General features: G+C 36.2%; 1 protein-coding gene across 1 annotated transcript in view; it reads right to left on the bottom strand.

The window, feature by feature from the left end:
- Positions 1 to 348: 348 nt before the first annotated feature.
- LOC103259229 (gephyrin-like) overlaps positions 349 to 27468 on the bottom strand; it is a gene marked incomplete at its 3' end in the record, with an annotated part of 154653 nt that continues 127533 nt past the window's right edge. Inside the window, exons 6-7 of the mRNA XM_021711754.1 lie at positions 10880 to 10972; positions 349 to 404 (exon numbers count right to left, since the gene is read on the bottom strand). Coding sequence (XP_021567429.1) covers positions 349 to 404; positions 10880 to 10972 — 149 coding nt within the window. The remainder of the gene's footprint in view (positions 405 to 10879; positions 10973 to 27468) is intronic.

Here is a 27468-nt window from a genome sequence, read left to right as displayed (position 1 = left end):
AAAAAGTCAGAAGACCACATAGAAATTATAGCTCTATTCAGAACTTTTTTCAATAGGAAAAAATAATCACCCAATCACAGGGCTGGAAAAAGCTTGTGGGGCAGGTCTGTGAGACATACCAACAACACTATGCCATATATTAATAAATGCATATCCTTTTTAAATGTAGATTCTTTAAATTAAAAAATAATTCCTTTGGTTCTCATGGGAACCACCATTTTGTAGATTTTTTGATGACCTTCTGACTAATCCCTCCTTGCTAGTCCACTGATAGGAAAAGTTTAGAGTTAGGTGCTCAAAGTTCATGAATCTGAAATCTTCAGGGCTGTTCAGTCCTATGAATCTCACCTGTTCACCAGCTTGGGATTCCCCAATGATGAAACGATCTCCTGGGCCATCAGCGGCTGTGAGATGGAACAGAGTCAAGAACAAACATCAGCATGGATTTATAGCAAGGAACAAGAACCTAGTACTGCAATTCTAAAATTTGACTCAAATTATCTGATAAGGTTTCAGAGAAAGTGAAATACTTTTCTGACTTCCTAGACTTGACAATGGCTCTGTTACTACTGGTTTGATCTTTGGTGTACATAACTCACATATACAGAAGTGGTCCTAAATGTACCCTTTCTTGGTGTCACTGTAGATGGTTTTCCTGCAAACCCATAATTTTCACACTTGTGCTTTTCTAACACAGTCTTTTAGCCTATCTTCCCTTAAATAAATTCCCTTATTTATGTGTATGTGTGCTGTGTATGTGCATGCACATAGAGATGTGTAGGTCTCCATAATTCTCAATTTTTCTATAACATTTTAACTACTTCAAGTATTTTTTTAAATCTCTCAGTCTGATCTTCCTAACAGCTCAGTGAAGTAGGAAGAACATGTATTTCTTTTTTCATTTGACAGTTGAAGAAAATGCATCACAGAATGAAGAGATTCAGGAAGAAAACGTTAAGTACCTCAAACAAATTCTGGTTAATGGTAGAGCTAGGACTAAATCCCACTCTCTTAATTCCTTGCACAGTATTTTTAAAATAATAGATCAAAATGCTATTTATGAGTCAGAATACATACATTGGCTATTTAGTTTTAAATTGAAAAAAAAAAACTTTTCCAGAACTAGGATTAAAAAACCTCAAAAACCTTTGTATTCAGTCTTTTTTTCCCCCTACGTACAGTAGGATAATGGCTAGATGAAAAAAATATTCTTGGAGGTTCAAAAGGGTTTTCTTGATATATAACGTGGCTTTCAGACCAATACACTGGGGCAAGGCAATAGCTATCAAGTGAATTTTATTATCATGACCATTACCTCCATGTCATTTGCATACAGCAGGGTTTGTGGCATATACACAGAAAAGGTAACACCTTATATATAAATATTCTGATTATATTTGCAATCACACTAATAAGTAATAAAAACATTTCTCCTCTTAAAAAAGGAGGTATGAAATTAAATGCTTCTCTATGTAACTACAAAGCAGTATTTTTGGTAAAGACATATAAAATATTGTTTATAATGAGTAACTTTTTTGTACAGATGATTTTGGTTAACCTGATGTGGAGAGAAATAAAAATTAACATTGGGTCCTTTCTATCACCAAATGTATTTTGTGCTTTATAGATATTATCTTGGTTAATAAGCTCTTGGTTTTCTTGCATTTTTTGGAATTCTATTATTTTTCAGTGTTCACTTGTAAGAACTAGAAGTTTTCCTACAATGCTATTTTTGTTAGGCCACTTTCATGGGTTTAAAAAAACTGAAAAAAATAACAACTTTAAAACAGACATATAAGTCATGGCTTCAATAACAATTTCAACATTTTACTAATCTGTTCCCCCACTTATTTTTGCAGTCTTTCAAAGCATATGCTAATTTTCTTACTGTAAAAAATTAAAACATCAATTACTTTTCAGAGTTCCATACTAACTGTATATCAAATAAAAATAAACTTATTTTTATTTATTTCTGTACTAGAAAAATAATTTTCAGTTTGCTACCTCCTGCAGCAACCTAAAAATTTTCTCTTTACTTCCTGTGCAAGAGGGATATTAGCATGGCTTTAGAGTAAAGCAAAACTGAATCTGAGTTTTGATTCTGTTTATTTTTATCTTCAGGGCTTTCAGCAAAATTACTAAATCTTTCTAACCTTCAGTTTTCTTGTTGGTAAAAATGGGGATAATCATACTTTTAAAATAATATCGTTTGAAGGTATTCATTTCTTTTATTCATTCATTCAGCAAATTTCTACTGAGTGTCATACTAGGGCTGGGGACAGAGTAGGGAGTAAAACTGGACTTTGCTTCTATTGTAATGCAGTGTCAGATTGTCACAAGGTTTTATAAACTCTGGATCACAATGGAGATGGGGTATAAAACCAACTTTTAAAACATTTTTTTAAAATGAAAAAGGATAGAAAATTTATTTCATCACATATGGTGAAAAAAATCCACCTTTCTTTCCAAAGAAAAGAAGCATGGTATTATGAGCATATACAATTAAAGCACCTGAGCTACACTGGAGGGGGTTAGGGAAAGCTTGATAAAGCATTTATGATTTGAATATGAAGGATAAGTGAACTAAGTAGGTGTGTGTATGAGAGAGAGCAGGAGTGAGAGCAAGACTTCTTTTTTGAGATCCCTGGCTCTTCAATCTTCCTCCTTCCCCTTGTTTCCCCACACAAGCACATATACTCAAAATGCTCATAGTACAAATGCTGTAAATACATGTCACTAAATAATGAGTGGCTGAGATCACCTGGAGCGGTATAGGAGCAAGCCTGGTACAAAGTCTCAGAGCAGTCAACACGTAAAAGAGCTCTGAAGTGATTCTAAAAAGCAAGGTTATTCTTTCGTTATCAGGGAGGGTGTACCAACTGGTAGAAAATATGTGCTCACCTGAATCATGTTCTCCACCTTACCCTGACCCTTTCTATCTGGTAAATGCATCACTATGTTGCTGGCTAAGGAAGGCATAGTCAACCAAAAATATAGAAGGTCCTTGGTACCAACAGAGAAGTAATTTTTATTATGGCCCATATACCAGTGTTTTTCAACCTTTACTGTTCATACAAGCCATCTGAGGATCTTGTTAAAAATTTAGACTCTGATTCAGTAGGTTTAGGATAGGGCCAAAGGAAAGAAACATGGTTTTATGAGCATATACATTACATTTCACTACGTGACCTTACAGTGACTACGACATCACTAGGCAATAGGAATTTTTCTGCTCCATTAACATCACTAGGCAAGAGGAATTGTTACGCTCCATTATAATCTTATGGGACCATCATGATATATGTGAACCATTGTAGACTGAAACACTGTTGTGTGGTGCATGACAATACTTATTTAAAAATATCTATTAAAGAGATAGGTTAAAAAAAAAAGTTGTCAGTTTTCAAGACGAATTTTACAAGCTTGGGTGTGAAAGGGCTGAAGTAGAGGCATGATGGCACCTGAATCTAAAGCTTGGAAAGAAAGAAATGAAGTAAGCTACAGTGTGCCATGAGAAAAAGATGGATGGATTCCAAGGATTTTCAAAAAGACTTAGAATATTTTATCCCCTAATTCAGACATATCTGCTAATGAGTTTTCTTTTCTGTTATGTAACTGTAGAATTTAATTTAAAGAAAGCAAAACAAACAAACAAAACCAACATAAACTGAACCCTAAACACAAATGCATTATATAAGCAATTCATAATGCTTAATGCAAGACCCTGAAGCTGTTCCCTCCTTTTCCTTCTTTTTATAATGTCCAGAAAACACTTTAGGCTCTGTTTACCTATTTATTTGAAGATTTCTGGTTACATCATTGATATGAAATTGATACCACTAGGTAACTATCATTGTGGCAATGTATATGGAAAATGATTATCTCCAAATCATTTGTCAGAATTATCCTTCATTTTAATTTTCCAACCATATGTAATCTCTCTTTAAATCTCTTGTAACAGTGTTTAGCTTTTCATTTATCTTCAAAAACGAAGTGTCTCATCATTTCCATATTTAGGCTAAATAAACTGAGGTCCATAGAGATGGCATAACTTTCAGAGACCCTAGGAAGTATTTGAAAGAGATATAAGGCAGAAGGAATAATCTGTCTACTCTTCTGATGGAGCTATACTGTCTAAGAATGGGAGATAGAAATGGGGTAACAGTATTTATGTGTATATTAACATTACAATTATTGGAGGGATTGGGGTGGGAAATGTGACAAGAGCAGGTAACAAAACTGGAATAAGATAAGTAATGCTTGCTGCAATTATATCAAAGGATTAAATTATGCAAATTTTGTTTGGAATTTTAAATCTGCTGCCTTTTTTAAAGAAAAGCAGGGAACTGAGCATAGGATGAGAAGGCATTTTGTAATTCTTTACTATTATCTTGCAGGGGGAAATGCCTGTTAATTGTTAGTACTGAAAAAGGAGGTATTATTTACTTAAATACAAATATTTTAAACTTTTTAGAATTAGCTAAAATTAATTCTTCCAAGCTATCTATTTGCTTACATGAGCAATACTCCCATATTATAAGGCCCTCCTCTTCAACAAAATTACCCTATGGTGGAAGGCAATTATAAGCTGTCAAATGAATTGGAGAACCAGCTACAGCCAAAGAGGATTTAAATAGACACTATACAAACAAACAAACAAAAAAAGAAATCCTGAAACACGGCTGGGCTTGGTGGCTCAGCCTGTAATTCCAAAACTTGGGAGGGCGAGGTGAGTATATGGCTTGAACCAGGGTTCAAGACTGGCCCGGGCAACTTGGCAAAATCTTGTCTCTACAATAAATCAAAAAATTAGCCGGGTGTGGTGGCATGTGCCTGTGGTTCCAGTTACTTGGAAGGCTGAGGTGGAAGGATCACCTGAGCCCAGCAGGTCGAGACTGCAATGGCCATGAGCGTGCCACTGCACTCCAGCCTGGATGACAGAGTGAGACTCCAACTCAGAAAAAAAAAAAAAAAGAAAAAAAGAAAAAAAAGAAATTCTGAACTAGTCCTAAATAAAAATGACTGTGGACTGGTCTATATTGATTTTTAGTGCACTTTAGCCCACTAGATGTGGGTTAAACCCATAAAATGTTAATAGTGGCCAGTCAGTGAGATAATGGACAATTGAAAAATGCTCTTTTTCAAGCATTTGGCAGTAATGGGAAACTGTCAGGGGAGGGGGGGAATTTGCAGTTAAGGGAAACTGCTAGGGGAGGGAGGGGCATACCTCATCAACAAGGTTACTTGCATAATCAATATTTGTATACCTAACCCTGAATTGTACCCCACATCTTTATAATAAAAAAATTTAAAAATGCTCTTTTTCATTTTCTGTATGTTACCTTCCATTTTTAATCAGAATGTAAAAAAAGAAAAAAACTTTTAAAACATTATGCACACAAATTTTTATTGCAGCATTGTTCACAATAGCAAAAATATGGAACCACCTGTGCTGCCCATCGAAAGTGGACTGGATACAAAAAATGTGGTACACATAGATGATGGAATATTATGCAGCCTTTATAGAAGGACAAAATTATAGACTTTGCAGCAACTTTGATGGATTTAGAGTCTATCATACTTAGTGATCTATCACAGAAACAAAGAACTGAGTACCACATGTCCTCACGCATAAGCAGATCCGGAATATTTACCATAATACTGTAAGAAAGGAATTGGGAGCAGTGGGCTATTGCTGGGGTAGGGTGGGGATGGTACACAACATCAATAAGGGTACCCGATCTCAAACCAGGTGAAGTGGGGACCAAATGCAGGCTCAAACTTTACCTGTACACAATGATCACATGTATGCCTAATTCTGAATTGTACCCCTCATCCTTAAAATAAAATAAAATAAAAACATTACCAAAATGGCAAAACTCTCTCTTAATATATCCTTTTGGAATTATGTTATCCATGGTACTCAAAATAATTCCCCCTTATTCAAAATACTTCCTTTTTCTAAATGATCCCAAAACAAGCTCTGAAGGGATAAGCCTTTCAAATTGAACTTTTTCAAGAAAGTTGAACTTGGAGTTCTGAGATATTTTTGCTTTTATTAACAACTAAGAAAAAACTGGGACAATGGACACCGGCATCTATACAGGAGGGAATGACTGCATCAAGAGGATGGTTAGATTAATCAGTGTGAAGGGAGAAAGAAAATTCAAAAACATAAAGAATAACAATATTGTATTGATTCTAATTGTTAACATACCACTTCATTTTTTCTTTTCTTTTTTTTTAAGTTGGGGTCTTACTCAGTCACCCAGGCTGAGTGCAGTTGCATGATTATGGCTCACCACAGCCTTTACCTCCTGAACTTAAGTGATCCTTTGGCCTCAGTCTTCCAAGTAGCTGAGACTATGGATGTGTGCCACCATGCCTGGCTAAGTTTTTTATTTTATTTTACTTTATTTGTAGAGATGATGCCTTGCGATGCTGCCCAGGCTGGTCTTGAACTCATGGGCTCTAGTGATCTTCCCCGCTTTGGTCTCCCAAAATGCTGGGATTACAGGCATAAACCACTGTGCCCAGCCTCAATTTTTTCCTTTTATCTACTTTTATCTTTTAAGTTCACTCCCTCCTAAATACAGTCTTAGGTTTATTAGGTTACAAGCCTTCCTATTATTTATATCATCACTTGATTCCTTCCTTTTTTACATTTTCTTCTTATTGTTTACTTTAAGTTGTTTCTACTTATGTCCTTATTTTATTACCACCTTGATTTTTCAACCCACATACCTAAAGCAAGTGATCTTCCAACTGGTTTGGAGTTGTATCTCACACGTTTCTGAAGGATACTGGCTAATGTTTAGTGCTCCGGAGCTAGTTAGCAATCTCTTTACACCTAGATGGTGAGCACTGCTCATGAGGGCCACTGGTTATTACTGGAAGGACCAAGGTAAAGTCAAAGGAGAAGAAAAAAAGGAGAATATAGGGAGTGGGGAGAAAGGAACCAGAGTAACAGAAGACAGGTGTAGAGAGAAGGAGGTACTCGAAGTAGAGAGTGGTACAAAGCCACAACAAGTGTTTCAAGAATATTCTTTACCAAAACACGACTTGGGGGTGGTATTATAACACAGAAGAGACTATCAATTGCATTTACTTTCAAAAAAATGAAAATTCCCTTAATTATTGAATATGATAAAATAACTTTTAGGATTTATAGAGTTTATCTTCCTGAATTACAGAGAAAGGTGAGGCGATGTAAAGTGAAAAATTCCGCATGGTAATAAGACCATGTTTCTTTGTCTACTGAAGACTTTTGCTGCTTTAATTTATGATGTTCATATATATATATATGTATGTATATAGACATGACAGCCGTTCATACTTTGAGGTTTAACTATATCCACAATGGTTATCTGTTATGTGTTATGTCTCTGCTATATGTTACACATCTTAGAAAACTAGCAACACTTTGCAAGAAAGAAATAATGTGAATCTACTGCATGGTAGATAATCTCTAAGACTTTTTATAATGTGAAATGTCATTTCAGATTTTTTTTTGGTGAAATAACTAAAAAATAACATCAGTCCAAAACAAAAGGATAAACAAGATACTGAATGATAATTTTACAGAAAATTTTTTGATAGACTGTACTATAGCAGAAAGACTATTTTATGGCTCACGTAGTGAACCTGCTCTTTGTGCAACAAGAAAAGCTAACACCAACAGTTTCTTTTTATTGAGCTGTTGCTATTTCATGTAAAAATCACAGAACAATATTCTGTCTGGGAATAATTATGCCTCAAATAATTTATTTTCTTATTCTCTTCTACTTTATAATAATAAGAATGTTAAAAAAATAGACTTTGTTGTCTCTGGTATTTCATCTGCTGTAGCTGGTTGCTCTACTCTAGAGCCAAGAATTCTTTGTCATTTTATAGAAATCCTGTATGGCTACAAATTATAAAATCAAAACATAATTTACTTTTTAGATGTGTAATAAGAAACCAGAAGAATAAAATAATTTTCTTTCTTGACAATATTTATTTTAGTAAATACTGTAGAAGGAATCAATTTAGCAGAAAAAAACATAGGAGCCATTGGGGATTTGTTATTTATGTTTAGACTTTGCCAACTTCAGAATACTCTAATCTAGTGAGATCAAGTTGAAAGAGGTGGATCCAAGACAGTCTTCTTGAGAAAGGATATACTTGTGGAAATAAAAAACATAAACTCAATTTCTCCACCATTTTATTTACACAGAATATGAGTTCCAATTCAGATAAATGTTACTCCTTTTTCAGAGATGGTCTGAGAAAATGTGTGTATAATAACAGCAGTTAATATTATTAAAGATTAAAAAAAACCAATTATCAAATGCTTTTTAAAACTGTGTGCCAGGTTTTTTACTAAGTCTTTCTATGGTTTTATTTAATCCTCATAACAATCTGTTGGGAAGAGTATTGTTGTTATTATTGCAGTTTTACAGATAAGAAAACTAAGGCTCTAGCCGGGCTTGGTGGCTCAGCCTGTAATCCTGCGCCTTTGGGAGGCTGAGGTGAGTGAATTGCCTGAGCCCGGGGGTTCGAGACCCGCCTGGGCAGCGAGACCTCATCTCTACAATAAATCAAAAAATCAGCCGGGCTTGGTAGCGCATGCCTGTAATTCCGGCTACTCGGAAGGCTGAGGCGGAAGGATCGCTGGAGCCCAGCAGTCCGAGGCTGCGGTGGCTGGGAGCGGCCACTGCACTCCAGTCTGGGTGACAGAGTGAGACTCCAACTCAAAAAAAAAAAAAAAAAAGAAAACTAAGGCTCAAAAAATGTAAGTGACCTGCTCAAAGTTACACAGATGAAATTGGTAACAGAGCCCAAATCAGTCAAACTTTGCTCAAAGCCCATTGCCTCAGCCATTTGCAACATAAGAAGATACTACTAAGAGATAGTGATGGACCATGGAGATTAGTTAATATATTTAATTATAAGAAAAAGGAAATACAGGCTGAGCATCCCTTATCTGAAATGCTTGAGACCAGAAGTGTCTTAGATTTTAAATTTTTTGGATTTTGGAATATTTGCATACACATAATGAGAGATCTTGGGGATGTATGTTTCAAATATACCTTATACGCATAGCTTGAAGGTAATTTTATACAATATTTTAAATAATCTTGGACATGAAACAAAGTTTTGACTATGGTTTTCTTTTCTTTTTCTCTCTCTTTTTTTCTTTTTGAGTCAGGGTCTCACTCTGTGCCTAGACTGGAGTGCAGTGGTGTGATCACAGCTCACCACAGCCTTGACCTCCTGGGATCAGGCAATCCTGCCTCAGCCTCCCAAGTAGGGAAGACTACAGGCATGTACCACCACACCCAGCTCATTTTTTTTTAATAGAGACAAGGTCTCTCAGTGTTACCCAGGCTGGTCTCAAACTCCTGGGCTCAAGCAATCCTCCCCTGCCTTGGACTCCCAAAGTGCTGTGACTACAGGCATTAGCCACTGTACCCAGGCTTGACTGTTTTAACTGAGATCCTTTCACATGAGGTCAGGTGTGAAATTCTCTACTTGTGGTGTTATGTTGGCACTCAAAATGTTTCAGATTTTGGAGCACTTCAACTCTAAGATTTTTGAATTAGGGATGTCCAGTCTTTATTTTAATGGCTAGATGTAATTTAAAAACAAAAATAAAACCAAGTAAGACTCCATAAACGGCCACTAAAAAGGAACTGGTATTCTTAACAGCTCTGATAAACTGGAAAAATTTTTAATACATTTTTCAATATCAGCCTTGAGTCCATAACCAGTAACAGAATAATAATATATTTTATTTTGAAAATTACTAAGAGAACATATTTTAAATCTTCTCACCAAAAAAAATGACAAGAATTTGAGGTAATGCATATGTTAATTAGTTCAACCTAACTATTCCACAACAAATACGTATTTTAAAAAAACATCAGCTGGCTCCGTGGCTCAGCCTGTAATCCCATGCCTTTGGGAGGCTGAGGTGAGTGGATTGCCTGAGCCCGCGGGTTCGAGACCTGCCCAGGCAGCAAGACCTCATCTCTACAATAAATCAAAAAATCAGCCAGGCGTGGTAGCGCATGCCTGTAATTCTGGCTACTCGGCAGGCTGAGGCGGAAGGATCACCGGAGCCCAGCAGGTCGAGGCTGCGGTGGCTGGGAGCGGCCACTGCACTCCAGTCTGGGCAACAGAGTGACTTCAACTCAAAAAAACCCCCCAAAAAACACATCATGTTGTACACGGAAAAATAAAAACAAAACCAAAGAAATGACAAGTGTTTCTAAGCAATTTGGCTGAATTTTCATTCTAGGTTCTCAGATTGGGCTTTAGGCAGGCAAATGCTATTTAGGTTTTGCTTCTAAGCTTTATGAAATCTCAGGCATCTTCAAGGGCATGAGCTGTCAGTACTATCTGGGACTTCAGAGCTTTGAAATACAGCATCTTACAGAGAATTACGGATTTCTCTTATGCTTGCTTTTCATAAAGTACTTTACTGATACTTGAGTTTAAAGCAGGAGAACATCCGTTTGTTGGGAATCTGTTCTCTTTTATTGGACCATATACATGTTTTCAACTTGAAAACATATGGAAGACTTCTAGACCAAGAACATCTGCTGTCTGGCAATGTGTACAGGTCAAAAGAATAACTTATAGTACAGAGTTTGTATTTGATCCATGTTTATTTGCAAGTAAGAATTTTCATGTGATTATAGTACTTTAACTGAAAAGTGTTAATGAAGATTGTGCCAGAAAAGATATTGGTTAACATGGTTATTTGTGAAATGAAGTTATTCTGACCACCATGGGAAAACAGATGTAAAAAATCACTGGATGCCTGGGCTAAGCCAAAAATCTGGAAAAAATACAGTGTCAGTCTAATGATACTTAAGAAAACCAAAATATTTACCTCGGACAGCATAGCCATCTTTTACTGATGCTGGAAAGGGGGGTAGGTTGTCTTTTGCATATACATCTTGAGCAAGAACTCGCCCCATTCCATCTGAAGGAAGATAAAAGAAGGACAATGTAAATACTGAGCACAATGGGGGTAAGCAGGCAGTCATAAACAAGATGGGCATGACTGCTTGTCTGACACAGCTTGTACATGGCCTCAGCCAGACCTCCTGATTTCTGTCCCAAGAAATAGGGGACAAAAAGAAGAGATGCATCCTTGTGCCTGAAATAAAAGATCACATTCAGTCATTTCATAGTAATGCTTGCAGGAATTATCTGAATATGAGTTGCTATACAGTCATTAAAGATGTGTTCAGCTGATGTGTCACTAATCCTTTAACAACCCAAATATGATTTTTTCAACAAAAGCCAAATCTTAAAAATTTTCATATCCACTAACTTCAGTTTCACTTCTAGAAATCTTTCCTAGGAAATGGATAAATCTTTATGCACATGTTTATTTCAGAGTTGCTTATGAAACTGGCCCAATTTTCCCATAGGACTGATATTTATGGTTTTTTGAATAAACATAGAAACTGACCTCCCAGTCTTAAAATTTGAAATGTGTATTTGCCGTATTGGAGTTCATTCCTCAGCAGACCTATCATCAGGCAATAGGCTAAAACTCACCAAAATACTGCATCCAAACAATGAGAGGCCACACTGTTGACTCAATATAATTGCTTTCTTACCCCTCCCTAATTGCTGTTTTACATTCCTACCTCCAGTATATTTCAATTGGCCCAATTACAATTGGTGGGAGATTGATTTGAGACTTATCTCCCATTCTCCTTGGCTGTTGTTTGCTGTCTCAGTGAATGGCTTTCTGTGCAGCAAACAAAGGGACCCTTAAAAACCTCTGGTGTTTTGGTAACATATTAGTGAAAAATAGAAACTCAAAGATCAATAATATAGGTGTTTAAATAAGCAATGCTATATCCTTATGATAAAAGTTATGCAGGATAAGTATTATTAAGGAAGAATAGTCATCAACATAGGAAAATTCTTACATAAAAAAATGCAAAGTCACACATACAGTATATAATAACTCTCTCTCTCTCTCTCTTATATATATATATATGTACATATATTTATTCATTTTTGAGTTGCAGTCTCACTCCATTGCCCAGGCTGGAGTGCAGTGGCACACTCATGACCATCCCAGTGTCGACCTGCTGGGCTCAGATGATCCTTTTGCATCAGCCTTCTAAGTAGCTGAAACTACAGGTATGAGCTACTACGTCCGGCTAACTTTTTTTGATTTCTTGTAGAGATAAGGTCTCACCAAGTTGCCCAGGTTGTTCTCGAAGCTGTGGGCTCAAGCAATCCCCTCACCTCAGCCTCCCAAAGTGATAGGATTACAGGTTTGAATCACCACGCTTGGCCTAATCTTAACTATATTAAGATGCATGTGTACATATCAATAGAAAAAGACAGAAAGGCCATACATGAACATATAAAGCATTCATTACTTTAAAATGTTAGATTTATAATTTTTATTCCCTTTGCTAAAGTTTTCAGAAAATTTCCAAGTTTTCTACAATGAGCACATCATTTTCATAGTCATAAAGTTGCATTTTTCTTACAAAGGTAAAATCAAAGAGAAAAAGGAGTTTCCCAATCATTCCATTTTAATTTTAGCCTTTAATTTTGGTTTCATTAACCTAAGTAATTTAGTGACTATAAGAAGAGCATCAGTAAACTTTTGTGTGAAGTAAGTATTCAAACTACTCTGGATGACAGTCACTTTTGGCTCAGGAATTTGAACTTGTGCCCGCAAGAATAAAAGTTTCAAGAGTCATGATCAATTCCTTAAACGTCCTAGTGAGAACTTTTGTTTTTGTTATTAATTTTAAAGAAAGAAAAGAAAAATAGGAGATAAAAGAGGAAGAGGAAGGAAAAAAATCAAGGTATTTGTATTATAGGACTTGATTTACATGAGGTATTTGTATAGTTTATTTTTTCTTCTTTCTTTCTTTTTTTTTTTTTGAGTTGGAGTCTCACTCTGTCACCCAGGCTGAAGTACAGTGGCATACTTGTGGGCACCACAGCTTCGACCCGCTGGGCTCAGGTGAGCCTTCCACCTCAGCCTTCCAAGTAGCTGGAACTACAGGCATGTACTACCATGCCCAGCTAAGTTTTTTTTATTTATTGTAGAGATGAGGTTTCACCAAGTTACCCAGGCTGGTCTTGAACCTGTGGGCTCAGGCAATCCTCTCACCTCAGCCTCCCAAAGTGCTGGGATTGTAGGCGTGAGACATTGCACCTGGCTGGTATTTGTATACATTAGTTGACTTCATTGTTTCCAGAGCTGAATAAATGAGTCTATGGTTTTTAACTTTGACCTTAGCCTCCTAGGACCTGCAGTTGCTAGATCCTGGGACCTAGAATTACATACAGAGAGATTTCTAATTTTAAACTCTGACCCATAGCTACAGTGATATTGACTCTTCCCTTTAGACATCTGAATTGGAAGAGAGAACTTCTTAGCAGATTCTAGAGGAATAGCAAATTCAGATACTCCTGGGAGTTTAAAGCTGTTCCAGAGCTTTCCTGGAGCTTTGGACCATACTCTGTAGGTAAGGGAAGTGGTGGGCCCAGCAGGTCTGGTTTGTATTCACTTATACAACATTAGCTTCCAAGTGAACCTGAAACTATAAAGTAGTCCCTGGAGTGAGCCCAATGGCATTTGTCCACAGTCACAATAAACCTGGTATGGCCCCTTATCTGGAACTAATCTAGCCCCAGGTGATTAATTAAAATGTAAGCTCTACACCAGAGGTGTCCATCTTTTGGCTTCCCTGGACCACATCAGGTAAACAGGAATTGTCTTGGGCTACACATAAACTATATCATATATATATATATATATACATATATATATATAAACTTCTTTTACTTTTTATATTTTTATTAAAAAGTTTAGAAAAAATGAGAACAATATAAAACTAGTGGGAATTTGACCTTGTTTTTGTAAAATTAACCAAACAATGTCTGGTTCAATGGAAGTAGTTGCAATTCTTAGTGAGTTCTCAAGGTACTCTTCAGAAATGTTTGTTTGAATTTTGCTCTTCATGTGCCTTATAACTAAAAAAAGCTGCTCATAAATGTATGTACTGTCAAAAAGTGAAGTTATGAATAAGGCATGATTGTGAACTTCAAATCTGGATCAATGCAAGGGGCCACAAAGAAAATAAATGCTAAAAAAAAAAATAATGTTAAAAGATTTTGTGTGGCTGCATTACTAGCTGACCTGGGCCGTGAGTTGGACATGTCTGCTCTATACCATCTCTGATCCTAAAAGAATGACTTTGCTGGGATTTTCAATAGTGCACTAATAGTGGTTAATAACCAAAGACAGCACAAAGGCTGAGTTTTTCTGGCAACTGGCCCCATTAATCTAGTAAATGCTTATTAATGTTTTATAAATTCCTAAATAATATAACATATAATCTCATTTAATCCCACAAACATCTAATAAAGTACTATTATGCTCATTTTACAGATGAAGAAACTAAGGTTTAAACAAGACAATTTACTTACCTAAAGTCATATATCTGATAGGTGGTTAAGGTAGGACTGAAAAATCTAGATCTAGAACTTTTTTTTTTTTTTGAGTTTGAGTCTCACTCTGTCACCTAGGCTGGAGTGCAATAGCACTAGATTTAGAACCTTTAACATGCCAACATAACATGATTTAATTTAATACTGGAAACTATCTACTGCTCTTCCTTTATTTCCCTCACATTTAAAAAAGTTACAAGTAAAAAAAAAATGTAATTACCATGTGAGGGTACCCACATAATGATCATTTGTATACCTAACCCTGAATTGTACCCCACATTTTTAAAATTTAAAAAAATTACCAAATGAACCAGCAACTGCATTTCTGACTATACATCCAAAAGTTTAAAGGAAGGACTTGGTCACAGCAGCATTATCCACAATAGTCAAGGGTTAAAGCAATCCAAGTGGTCATCAACAGATGTACAGATAAGCAGAATGTAATATATACATACAGAAATATTATTCAGCCTTAAAAAAGGAAGGGAATTCTGGCATATGCTACAACATGGATGAAGCTTGAGGACATTCTGCTAAGTGAAATAAGCTAAGCACAAAAGGACAAATACTATATGATTCTACTTATAAAGTACCAAAGCAGTTACATAAGAGAGACAGAAGTTGAATGGTGATGGCCAGGGGCTGTGGGGAGGAGGAAATGGGGAGTTTGTGTTTAGTGGGTACAGAATTTCAGTTTGGGAAGACCAAAAAGTTCTGGAGATGGATGGTGGTGATGGTGATGGAGATGGATGGTGGTGATAGTTATAGAACAATAGGAATGTACTTAATGCCATCGAACTCTACCTTTAAGAACAGTTAAAATAGTAAATGTGGTCTATGTTATCATCAGTAACACTAAAAAAAAAAAAAAGCTACAAAGAACTACTGGCCATTAAGTATTGACAACATCGTCACTTTTCTATCCTTAGCTATAGCCAGTAGCCCAAAATAAACATGCTCAGCATGGCTCTCTTTATCCTTGCAGTCTAAGGCAAACTTTGCTAAGTTTGAAAAACTATGGAGACAGACAGCTGTAGCTCTCATTGAGGATTAAAATGTAAATGAATACATTAATGTAATGCTCTGAGAATAGGAGTAATGATTATCCCTGCTTTTGCAAAATTTGGAGACACAGAAGTGGAAGAAAGTTAACTAAGATCTTACTAACAGTTTAGACAAAAGAACATCAGCTCACTTGCTTTCTATCTTTAATGCCTGAGCTACCCATATATCTTATTGTACAACTCCATTTTGGGAGGTTCCTATGGTATAGAATCTATTCAATCATGATTTAATTACATTTGATACTGGAAACTAAATACTTTGTTCTGGAAGTTTGCAATAATATTTATGCCCATTCTAACATATACATAAAGCATTAAAAGGCAGTCCTCAAATTTCTGAGGTGGCCCAAATAATAAATCTGGATTCAGAAAAATGTGTATATGATAAAGAATAATATTATTATTTAAATGCTACAATCCACCCAAACATCATTAGACTACAAAATAATAAACAAATCATTTAATAAGAATTCTGATAAGAAGGGAATTGGCAGTAGCTGGAAACTACTGGAGTAGGGGTAGGGGGGCATATAACGTCAATAACTGATCTCAGACCAGGTGAAGTGGGGACCAAAGAGGGACCCAAACTTTATCTGTATGATTACCACTTGTATACCTAATCATGAAGTGTATCCCACATCTTTAAAATAAAAATTAAAAAAAAATTCTGTAAGGTTGGCTTAAGACACATCTAGCACAATGAGGGAAATACTTATACTGAGAATGAGCTCTACTTCTGACAAATGTCCAATTTTTGATACAAAGTATGACTTGCCACAACTTAAACATTCTGAGTTTTTTCTAGTCTCCATGTCTTTGCAGATAATGTTGCCTTGGACAGGAATGTTTGCTTTCTTTCCCCTTTTCTCCTTATGGTGAATCTCATACATTCTTCAAGATTCAGCTCACATGTCGTCTCCTCAGTCTTCTGTCTCTTTCCAAGGCAAATTAGTTCATTGACTAATTTAATAGATATCTTGCAAACATCTAAACTCATTACTCCTCAGCTGGACTCCTCTAGCCAAGTCATTCTTTTTGGTGTAATGCTTGCTCATCTCCATGTGAATGGCTATGACTTCCTTAAACCCAGACTATTATTTTACTTTTGTTGCCAGTCTATGTCTGTTATCTATTTTAAGACTTCATTCAAGATAGTAAGTTCTTGATTACTGCCAGTCTGAATACTACTCATGTATGTTTTTGTCAACTATATATTTAGTTTATAGTATCTTAGCAACTATTTGTAAAACTGATGTATAAGAGGTCTCAAGTGTGGTTTCTCAAGCTTCTGCAGAAAGAGAATTGCATTTTAAAATTTTTTTCATGTCTATTCAAAGCAATAAAAATAGATCATACTCAAAACAAATTTTGCTATCCTGGACTTCCAGAAGAGTCTTTACTTTTATTTAAATTCAGCTCTAAAAGGCAAGGACTCTCAAAAGAAATGAAAACTTGTTTGTAAATATTTATAGCAGCATCTTTCATAATAGCTAAATGACAGAAACAACCCAAATATCCATCAACTGACAAATGGAAAAACTATATTATAACCATACAATGAAACATTACATAGCCATAAAAAGGAATGAGGTATTTCCAAAACTGTAAAATATTGCTGAAATAAATTAAAGAGGGCTGGGCACGGTGGCTCAAGCCTGTAATCCCAGCACTTTGGGAGGCCAAGATAAGAGAATTGACTGAGTCCAGGGGTTTGAGACCAGCCTGGGCAACTTTGTGAGACCTCGTCTCTACAATAAATCAACAAATTAGCCGGGCATGGTGGTGTGTTTCTGTAATTCCAGCTACTTGGAAGACTGAGGTGGAAGGACCGCCTGAGTCCAACAGGTTGAAACTGTGGTGGCCGTGAGTGTGCCACTGCACTCCTGCCTGGGCAACAGAGTAAGAGTAAGACTCCGACTCAAAAAAAAAAAAAGAAATTAAAGAGACAAATAAATGGAAAGACATCCAATTATTAAAAAAAAAAAAAAAAAGGAAAGGAATTAAAGAGACAAATAAATGGAAAGACATCCAATATTCATGGATTGGAAGACTTAATATTGTTAATGTCCATACTATTTTGTGATCCAACAAAATTTAAAATTTCAGCAAAATTACAGAATACAAAATCAATAATCAAACATGTTACATTTCTATACACAAACAATAAACAATTGATAATATGAAAGAAAATTAAGAAAATAACCCCATTTACAATAGCATCAAAAATTAAAAAGTGGGTCATTGCCTTTCTAGACTCTGGTGTGGCCATGTGCTCTTTGAACTATGGCTGTTGCCATGCTTCCTGGTCTTGGCCCCCTCCCCCACCTTGGGGGAGTGAATCTTCTCCTTCTCTCTCTAATTTACTTTTAAATAAACTATATTCTATGATGTAAAAAAACAAAAACAAAAAACAAAACAAACAAACAAACTGAAACACTTGGGAATAAACTTAACTAAGGTGTTAAAAGCCTTCTACAGTGAAAACTACAAATCAGTGCTAAATAAAGTTAAAGACACAAATCAATGGAAAGAAACTCTGTGTCATGGATTGGAAAGTTTAATATTGTTAAAATATCTATACTACTCAAAGTGATCTACAAATTCAGTGCAATTCTTACCAAAATCCCAATGACTTTTTTTTTTTTATAGAAATAGAAGAAAACTCATCCTAAAAGTCATATAAGATTTCAAGGGACTTCAAATAGCCAAAACATTTTGAAAAAGAACAAAGTTGGAGGACTCACATTTCCTGATTTCAAAACATATGACAAAGCTACAGTCATCAAGACAGTAAGATATTGGCATAAACAGATTTACAGACTCATTGAACACAAAAGAGAACCCAGAAATATACCCTTGCATATATGGTCAAATGTAAAAAGACCACCTGACTGAAAAAGGACAATCTCTTCAACAAATGTTGTTGGGAAAACTGAATACCACATTCAAAAGAAAGAAGTTGGACTCTTATATTACACATATATGCAAAAATTAACTCAAAATGGATCAAAGACCTAAATGTAAGACCTAAAACTTTAAAACTCCTAGAAGAAAACAGGAAAAAGAATTTATGACATTCAACTTGGCAATTATTTCTTGGATATGACACTAAAAACACAGGCAACTAAAAACACAGGCAACTAAAGCAAAAAATAGATAAATGGGACTACATCAGACTTAAGTATTTTGTGCATCAAAGAATGGGGTCAGCAGAGTGAAAAGTCAACCTATGAAATGGGAGGGAAAAATTGTGTATCATATATCTGATAAGTGGTTAATGCCCAGAATATTTAAAAGCTCTTAAGACTCAACAACAACAAAAAATCAAATAACATGATTTAAAAATGTACAAAGGACTTGAATAAACATTTTCCCAAAGATGATAAACAAATAGCCAAAAACAATATGAACAGATGCTCAAACATCATCCTCAGAAAAATATAAAAGCAAATCATAACAAGATATACTTTCACACCCATTAGAATGGCTACTATAAAAAAAAAGGCAAAGAGATAGTGAAAATAGGGGAAATTTAAACCCTTTTGTACCATTGGTGGGGTTGTAAAATGGTATAGTCACTATGGAAAATGGTATAACTTCCTAAAAAAAATAAAAATAGAACTACTATAAGCCAGGCACTGCAATCCCAACACTTTGGGAGGCTGAGGCAGGCAGATTGCTTGAATCCAGGAGTTTGAGACCAGAGTGGACAACATAGTGAAACCTAGTCTCTAAAAAACCAAACCAAACCAAACCAAAATCCTAACACAATATATAGCAATTCCACTTCTGGGCATATATTCAAAAGATTTAAATAGACACATAATAAAAGTTGTCAATGGATTTAGAAAGTAGAATGATGTTTAACAGGTGCTTTGGGGAAGGGTTTAATGGGTACAGAATTTTGGATTTGCAAGGTGAAAAAGTTCTCAAAATCTATTTAGCAACGATGTGAATATACTTAACATTAAACTTAAAAATAATTAACATGGTAAATTTTGTGTTTTACTTTTTACCACAATAATAAAAAAGAAATGAAGTACTGATACATGCTACGATATGAATGAAAATTGAAAACATTATGCTAGGTGGAAGAAGCAAGTTACAAAAATCCTATATGATATATAAATATATATCATATATATATATATAGATACACAAACACACACACACACACAGGACTTATATAGGATATATATATATATATATAAAATATGATCTTAATTATATGAAAATTCCAGAATAGGCAAATCTACAGAGATAAAGTAGGCTAGCAGTTATTTAGGGCTAGACTGGAGTGGGGAGAATGAAGGAATATGAAGATGATAACTAAAAAGGATAGGAATTATTTTTAAAGTGATAAAAATCTTCTAAAGTTGTGGTGATGGCTGCACATATCTTGAATATACTGGAAACTCTAAACTGTATACTTTAAATGAACGACATCTATAAATTCATATATATGAATATTTCTGAATTCTGTAGAATGTCAGAAATCTTAAAGGCAAGGCTACCAATTAAGTGATCACAAAAAGCTGATGAGTAGGAAGGAGTGGAAAAGACTGGCAGATGCACTGTTTTGTGTGATATGCTCACTTGTGCCACAAAAAAACAATGGCAGAGTGGTGGATCTAAAGGGGTAGTCGTTTTATGTTGTCAGCAAGGTACTCATAAAATTCAGCTTCCCACGTGATAACAGTGATTAATGCATTCTCTACTTCCTGGAATACTCGCGTTTTTAAACTGAGATGACTGGATATATATAGCTTAAGAAAAGTTTTTAAAGATGCAAATGGCTTATCTCTTCTCTAGGTGAGGCAGGGAGCCCTCCCCTCAAGTCTTGTAAGATAAAAGCCTTACCAGAATAATGAAAGAGTTCTAGCACCATGAGATAAGAACTTTCTTAGATGATACATATTCAAAAGAAATGTTGCCCCAATCTGTAATGTGCAAGTGTAACTCTGCTGTAAGCTTGAGCTATGAAATACCCAATTAACTAGTAAGTTACTAAAAAGCAAGCCTTATCGGGGGTCAAGGAAGCTAAAAATGTATAAAAAGCAATGCCCCCCTGCACTAGGTGCTTAGCCTTTCGATGCAAATCCGATGAGGTGGTGCTGGCACGAATAAATGCTGTTTCCTGCCAAAGTAGCCTCAGTATTTCATCTCTTTCTGTAGAGATTCCTGCTACATAGGTATTGTAAGAAACCATCAAGAGAGCAGGGAGACAGCACACAGACTGGGAAAAAATATTTGCCAACTACATATCTGACAAAGGCCTAACAGCTAGGATCTCTAAGGAACTCAAACGTGCTGAAAAGAAAAAAAACAGCTCTATTACAAAGTAAGCAAAAGATATGAATAGACACTTCTCAAAAGAAGACATACGAGCAGCCAACATATACATTAAAAAGTGCTCTGCTTCACTAGTCATCAAAGAAATGCAAATTAACACCACACTGAGATACCACTTAATTCTAGTCAGGATGGCCATCATCAATAACTCAAAAAACAAAAGATGCTAAAGAGGATGTGGGGAAAAGGGTATACTTCTACATTGTTGGTGGGAGTGTAAACTAGTACAACCTCTGTGGAAAACAGTGTGGCAATTCCTAACAGACCTAAAAATTGATCTTCCATTAAACCCAGTAATCTCCCTACTGGGAATATACCCGGAGGAACCCAAATCACTCTATGAAAAAGATACCTGCCATGTATGTTTATTGCAGCACTACTCACAATAGCAAAAACATGGAACCATCCATGCTGCCCACTGAAAGAGGACTGGATAAAAAAAAATGTGGTATATATACATGATGGAATATTACACAGTCATAAAGGACAAAATTGTGAACTTCACAGTGACTTGGATGGATTTAGAGTGTATAATACTGAGTGATCTATCACAGAAACAAAGACCTGAGTACCACATGTTCTCACTCATAAGTGGACCTTGAACAATTATTGTAATACTATAAGAAAAGGATTGGCAGTAGTGGGAAACTGCCAGGGGGGGGGGGGGCACACCTCATCAACAAGCGTACCTGCATAACGAACATTTGTATATCTAATCCTGAATTGCGCCCCACATCTTTAAAATAAAAAAATTTAAAATAAAAAAAGTAAAAAATAAGAAATTTTAAAAATTGAAAGACTTGAATAGCTGAGAGTGGACATATATAAAAGGCAACTCAAGATAGGGAACTATTTCTAAAGTTAAGTATGATTAAGCATTGAGGCCAAGTATATTCTATAAAGCAGTAGTCCCCAAACTTTTTGGCGTAAGTTTCATGATAGACAACTTTTTTAGGAATCAAGGGCAGGGGGAGGCAGTGTGTGGTTCCAGGATGATTCAAGTTCATAACACTTATTGTGAGCTTTATTTCTATTATTATTACATTGTAATATAAAAGGAAGTAGCTATACAACTCATCATTAAAAAAAAAAAAGGGATGCAGATGGAAGTGGCAAATAAAATAATGGGCAGGCCACCTGCAGACTAAAATAAGTGCTGGATTCTGACTTAATGTACAATTGAAGTACATCAACTCACTTGCCACTTACTAATAGGGTTTTGATATGAGTCTGCAAGTAATTGATTTATTATGGTCTTTGTGCAGTCAAACCTTACTACTCATGTTAATCTGTATTTGCAGCCACTCCCCAGCTCTAGCATCACCACCTCAGATCATCAGGTATTAGATGTTCATAAGGAACATGCAACCTAGATCCCTAATGTGTGCAGTTCCCAACAGGGTTCAAGCTTCTATGAGAATCTAATGCTGCTGCTGATCTGACAGGAGTTGGAGCTCAGGTGGTAATGTGAGCAATGGGGAGCGGCTGTAAATACAGATGAAGCTTGCCAGCCACTCACCTTTTGCTGTGTGGCCTGGTTCCTAACAGATCACTGACTGGTACCAGTCTGTGGTCCAGGAGTTGGGGACCCCTCTTCTAAAGGATAAAAGTTAAATATTTAATTTGTTTGGTCAGATATTTTATTCTGGCCTAGATAATACAGATATTCCTCAACTTACAATGGGGTAACATCCCAATAAACTCATTATAAGTTGAAAATATCATAAGTCAAAATGCATTTAAGTATGTCTAACCTGCTAAGACAGGAGATAGCTAGAAAAAGGCTAGGCAGACAGACAGGTGGGTCTTCCGGTAACAATGCAGTGAACTCCCAGCAGGCCACTCAGGCTCAGTATTGGTAAACAAGCTCCCTGCAAGCCTCTCAAGCTACAGCTTAAGTACTCACTGCTGGGACTATAAAGCAACCAATCAGCTCACCATTAGGCCCCTACCTCCTGCTGATTGGCCCTCAGTACTGACCAATCAGAACAGCTAGTGCCCATCAATCAGCTCACAGCTAGTGCTAGCCAATCAGCACAGTGTGAGGGATATATAAGCACCAGGATTCAGCTCCAAATTGGCAACCCCTTCGGGTCCCCTCCCACTGTGGGGGCTTTTCTGTCCTTTCAATAAAACCTACTTTCTCACTTTCTGACTGTGCATGTCTCTCCTTTTTCCTGGGCATGAGACAAGAATCTCAGAGCTGCCGAAGATTATCAGAGCTGAAGAGCCGTGCACCCCAGAAGCTGGCTTGCCAGCCAACAGAGCCAGCTGAACCAGCAGAGCTGCTGGAAAAAGGCGAGACTCCAAAGCTGAGACACTCTGGGGGCTAGGCTTGCCAGCCCACCGAACCAGCAGCACTCTCAGGGCCTGGTTTGCCAGCCCATCAGAGCCAATACTCCGGGGACTAGGCTTGCCAGCCTATGGAACCAGCAACACTCTCAGGGCCTGGCTTGCCAGCCCATTAGAGCCAACACTTCCGGGCCTAGTCTTACCAGCTCCTCAAGACGACCCTCTCTGGGGCTTGGCTGGCCATTTCATTGAGCTGACACTCTCAGCTCCAAATTGGCAACCCCTTCGGCTGACCTAAAAATTTAATCTGTATCACTGCTGAACATTATAGTTTAGCCTAGCCTGCCTTAAATGTGCTTAGAATGCTTACATTAGCCTACAGTTACACAGATTCATCTATCACAAAGGTGAGTTTGTGAAAGTTGAATATCTCATTTAACACACATCACCTGAAAAGATAAAAATTCAAAATTTGAAATATGCTGAAATTAAGACAGTTACATACAATGTTAAAGTAAAAAAAAACTATTAAGTCAAACTCTCATAAGTCATGGACCATCTGTACTCTTTTTGCTGTCTAAATTAAGATGTTAGGAGAACTGAGAGGCTTTGGATGTGAAAGCATTCTAATTTCTCAAAGTCATTTATCAAAATAATCCCACAGTTATGAAGTTCACTGTGTAGTTAGCTCTAAGAAGGTTTTTGAGGAAGTGAAGGGAGAGCTCTAAGTTTGGTGGTCCAAGAAATGGATTCTTTGTCCTCCCTCTGGCTAACCAACACAATGAATCAAGAGTGGAGGAAGTGTGTGTTAGGTAACAGAATTCCCTAATATAAAGCATGGACATAAGCTCACCTGCTATTGATAATAAGTTCTTCAAAACTTAGTGTTGCATTCATACTGCAACATTTAAAAACCACTATTATAACTAATCTATGAGAGTGTTTACTGAATGAGTTTTTTTCACCTAATAGCTATTCATTGTGCTCATCAAAGTAGTTAAAAAGACAATTTTGATGCATATACCTACTTTGGCCAAGTGACCATAGAGAAGAACAATATTAGGCTTAAGAGAGCCACTAGGAAGGATGAAGCATGCACAGATTTGAGTCTTTACCTTGTTTTTTTTTAAAAAAACCTTTAAAATGAAGTACAGAAATTCACTGGAGACACTGCAGGATTAGTTCAAGACTACTGCAATAAAGCAAATATTGCAATAAAGCTACTCAGAAATTTTTTGGTTTCCTAGTGTATATAAAAGTCATGTTGGCCCAGTGCAGTAGCTCACACCTATATTCCCAGCACTTTGGAAAACTGAGGCAGGAGAATTGCTTGAGGCCAGTCTGGGCAACATAGTGAGAACTCATCTTTACACAAAATTTAAAAATTAGCTGGGCATAGTGGCATAGTATTATGTCTAAAAAAAAGGATGTACGTACCTTAATTTAAAAATACTTTATTGATAAAAAATGCTAACAATCATCTGAGTTTTCAGTGATTTGTCATCTTTTTGCTGGTGGAGAGTCCTGCTTCCTTCCTGATGGCTGCTGACTGATCAGGGTGGTGGTTGCTTAAGGTTGAGGTGGTTGTGGCAACTTCTTAAGTAAGACAATAATGATCAATTAACTGTTCCTTTCAAGAAAGAATTCTCTGTAGCCTGTGATGCTATTTGAAAGCACAATAGAACTTCTTTTCCAATTGGGGGCGATTATCTCAAATTCTGCTACTTGATCAATTAAGTTTATGCAATATTCTAAAGCCTTTGTTGTCATTCCAACAATGTTCACAACAACTTTACTGGGAGTAGGTTCTATCCCAAGAAATACCTCTTTCTTTGTTCATCCATAAGAAGCAATTCCACATTTGTGAAAGTTTGATCCTGAGATTGCAGCAATTCAGTCACATCTTCAGGCTCCCCTTCTATCTCTAGTTCTCTTACTGTAACTCCCACATCTGCAGTTACTTCCTCCACTGAACCCCTCATTGTCATCCATGAGGTTTGGAATCAACTTCTTCCAAACTCCTGGTAATTTTGATGTTCTCTCATAAATCAAGAATGTTCTTAATGATATTAGAATGGTGAATCCTTCCCAGAAGGTTTTCAATTTACTTACCCAGATTCATTAACAGAATTGCTACATATGGCAGCTATACCACTACAATAATATTCCCTAAATAGTAAGGTTAGAATGTCAAAATTACTTCTTGATCTAGGGGCTACAGAATGGATGTTGTGTTAGTAAGTATGAAAATAACATTAATCTCCTTGTCCATCTCTATTAGAGCTCTTGGGTGACTAGGTGCAGTGTCAACTAGCAGTAATAATTAGAAAGGCATCTTTTTTTTTCCTGAGCAGTAGGTCTCAACAATGGACCTAACATATTTAGTAAACTAGCTACTAACAGATGTTCTATCATACATGCTTTTTGTTGTTTCATTTATAGAACATAGACAGAGTAGGTTTAGCATAATTCTTAAAGGTCTTAGGATTTCGGGAATGGTCAATGAACAATGGTGTCAACTTAAAGTCACCAGCTGCATTAGTCCCTACTAAGAGCGTCAGCCTGTTCTTTGAAGCCTTGAGGCTAGGCACTGACTTCTTTCTAGCCATGAAAGTCCTGGATAGCATCTTCTAAATATGCAAGACTGTTTCATATATATAGAAAATCTACTGTTTAGTGCAGCCATCTTCATAAATGGTATTAGCTAGATCTTCTAGATAACTTGATGCAGATTCTATATCTTGCACTTTTATGTTATGGGGATAGTACCTTTCCTTAAACTTCATGAAGCAACTTCTGCTACCCTCCAACTTTTCTCTGTGGCTTCCTCACATCTCTTAACCTTCAAAGAACTGAAGAGAATAAGGGCCTCGTTCTTGATTAGGCTTTAGCTTAAGGGAATGTAGTGGCTGGTTGGGTCTTCTATCCAGACCACAAAACTTCCTTCACATCAGCAATAAGCCTGTTTCACTTTCTTGTCTTTTGTATATTCACCGGAGTAGTATTTTTAATTTCCTTCAAGAATTTTTCCTTTGCATTCACAAGTTGGTTAACTGTTTGGCACAAGATGCCTAGCTTTTAGGCTATCTCAGCTTTTGACATGCCTTCCTCTCTAAGCTAAGTCTAGCTCCTGATTTCGAGTGGAAGATGTGTGACCTTTTCTGTCATTTGAACACCCAGAGGACATAGACGGGTTATTAATTGGCCTAATTTCAATATTGCTATGTCTCAGTGAAGAGGAAGGCTGGAGGAGGGGGAGAGAGACAGGAACAGCTAGTTAGTGAGGCGGTCAGAACACATACATTTACTGATTCCATTTTCTGTCTTATACGGACACAGTTGGTGGTGCTCCAAAACATTAACAATAGGAACAACAGAGACCACTGATCACAGAACACCATAACAGATATAATAATAATGAAAAAGTTTGAAATATTATGAGCATTACCAAACTGTGACACAGAAACACGAAGTGAGCATATGCAGTTGGAAAGATGATGCCGACAGACTTGCTAAATTCAGGATTGCCACAAAACTTCAATTTGTAAAAAAAGTGCAATATCAATGAAATGTGATAAATTGGGGTATGCCTATATAACATACTTTAAGAAAGCTTTATGGCTAAAATAGATATTCAACATGGTGGATTACCTCAAATCTATCCTAACATAACTTATTCCCTACATCTTCATTTGAAAGACTAGACAAAATTTTGGTGTATTGTGGGTCTTACGTATTACAGACTTCACATATGTGTAAAGTGAAAAAACTGACTGATTTAGAAGATAAGTTCTCCTTTGGTGAAAACCAGTACATTACAGTTAATTTATAATTACTCCAGAAGTCATGTTTATGGGATAAAACGTAAAATTCTCATGGTTATAAAATACATAGCTTGTTCAAACTGCTATTGTGTTATGCATTTGTATTTTCCCATCTAAGTATGTTGATTATTCCAATGTGATACATAAAGCTTTATAGTTCTTATAAAATAGAACAGGCTTTATGTAAAGTTTTAGAATTTGGAATAAATATAAATGCTTTAAGTATCAAAAATGATTAAGTCATGATTTAGCAATATAAAAAGATGCAATGAAATTGGTAATGAATTAGTTCTTGAGTGGGTTGAGATTTCATGAAGTTTATTTTATTGCCACAACTTATATCTGTGTTACATATATTCATTTCTATATATAAAATATTAAGCTTTTAAAAACAACCATATAACTATAAAAAGCACTTAAACTAATTACAATGAAAGATGCATTTT

Source organism: Carlito syrichta, unplaced genomic scaffold, assembly GCF_000164805.1.
Source record: "Carlito syrichta isolate Samal-C Ts95f unplaced genomic scaffold, Tarsius_syrichta-2.0.1 Scaffold302568, whole genome shotgun sequence".
NCBI lineage: Eukaryota > Metazoa > Chordata > Mammalia > Primates > Tarsiidae > Carlito > Carlito syrichta.
This window is presented reverse-complemented; position numbering and strand designations above follow the sequence as displayed.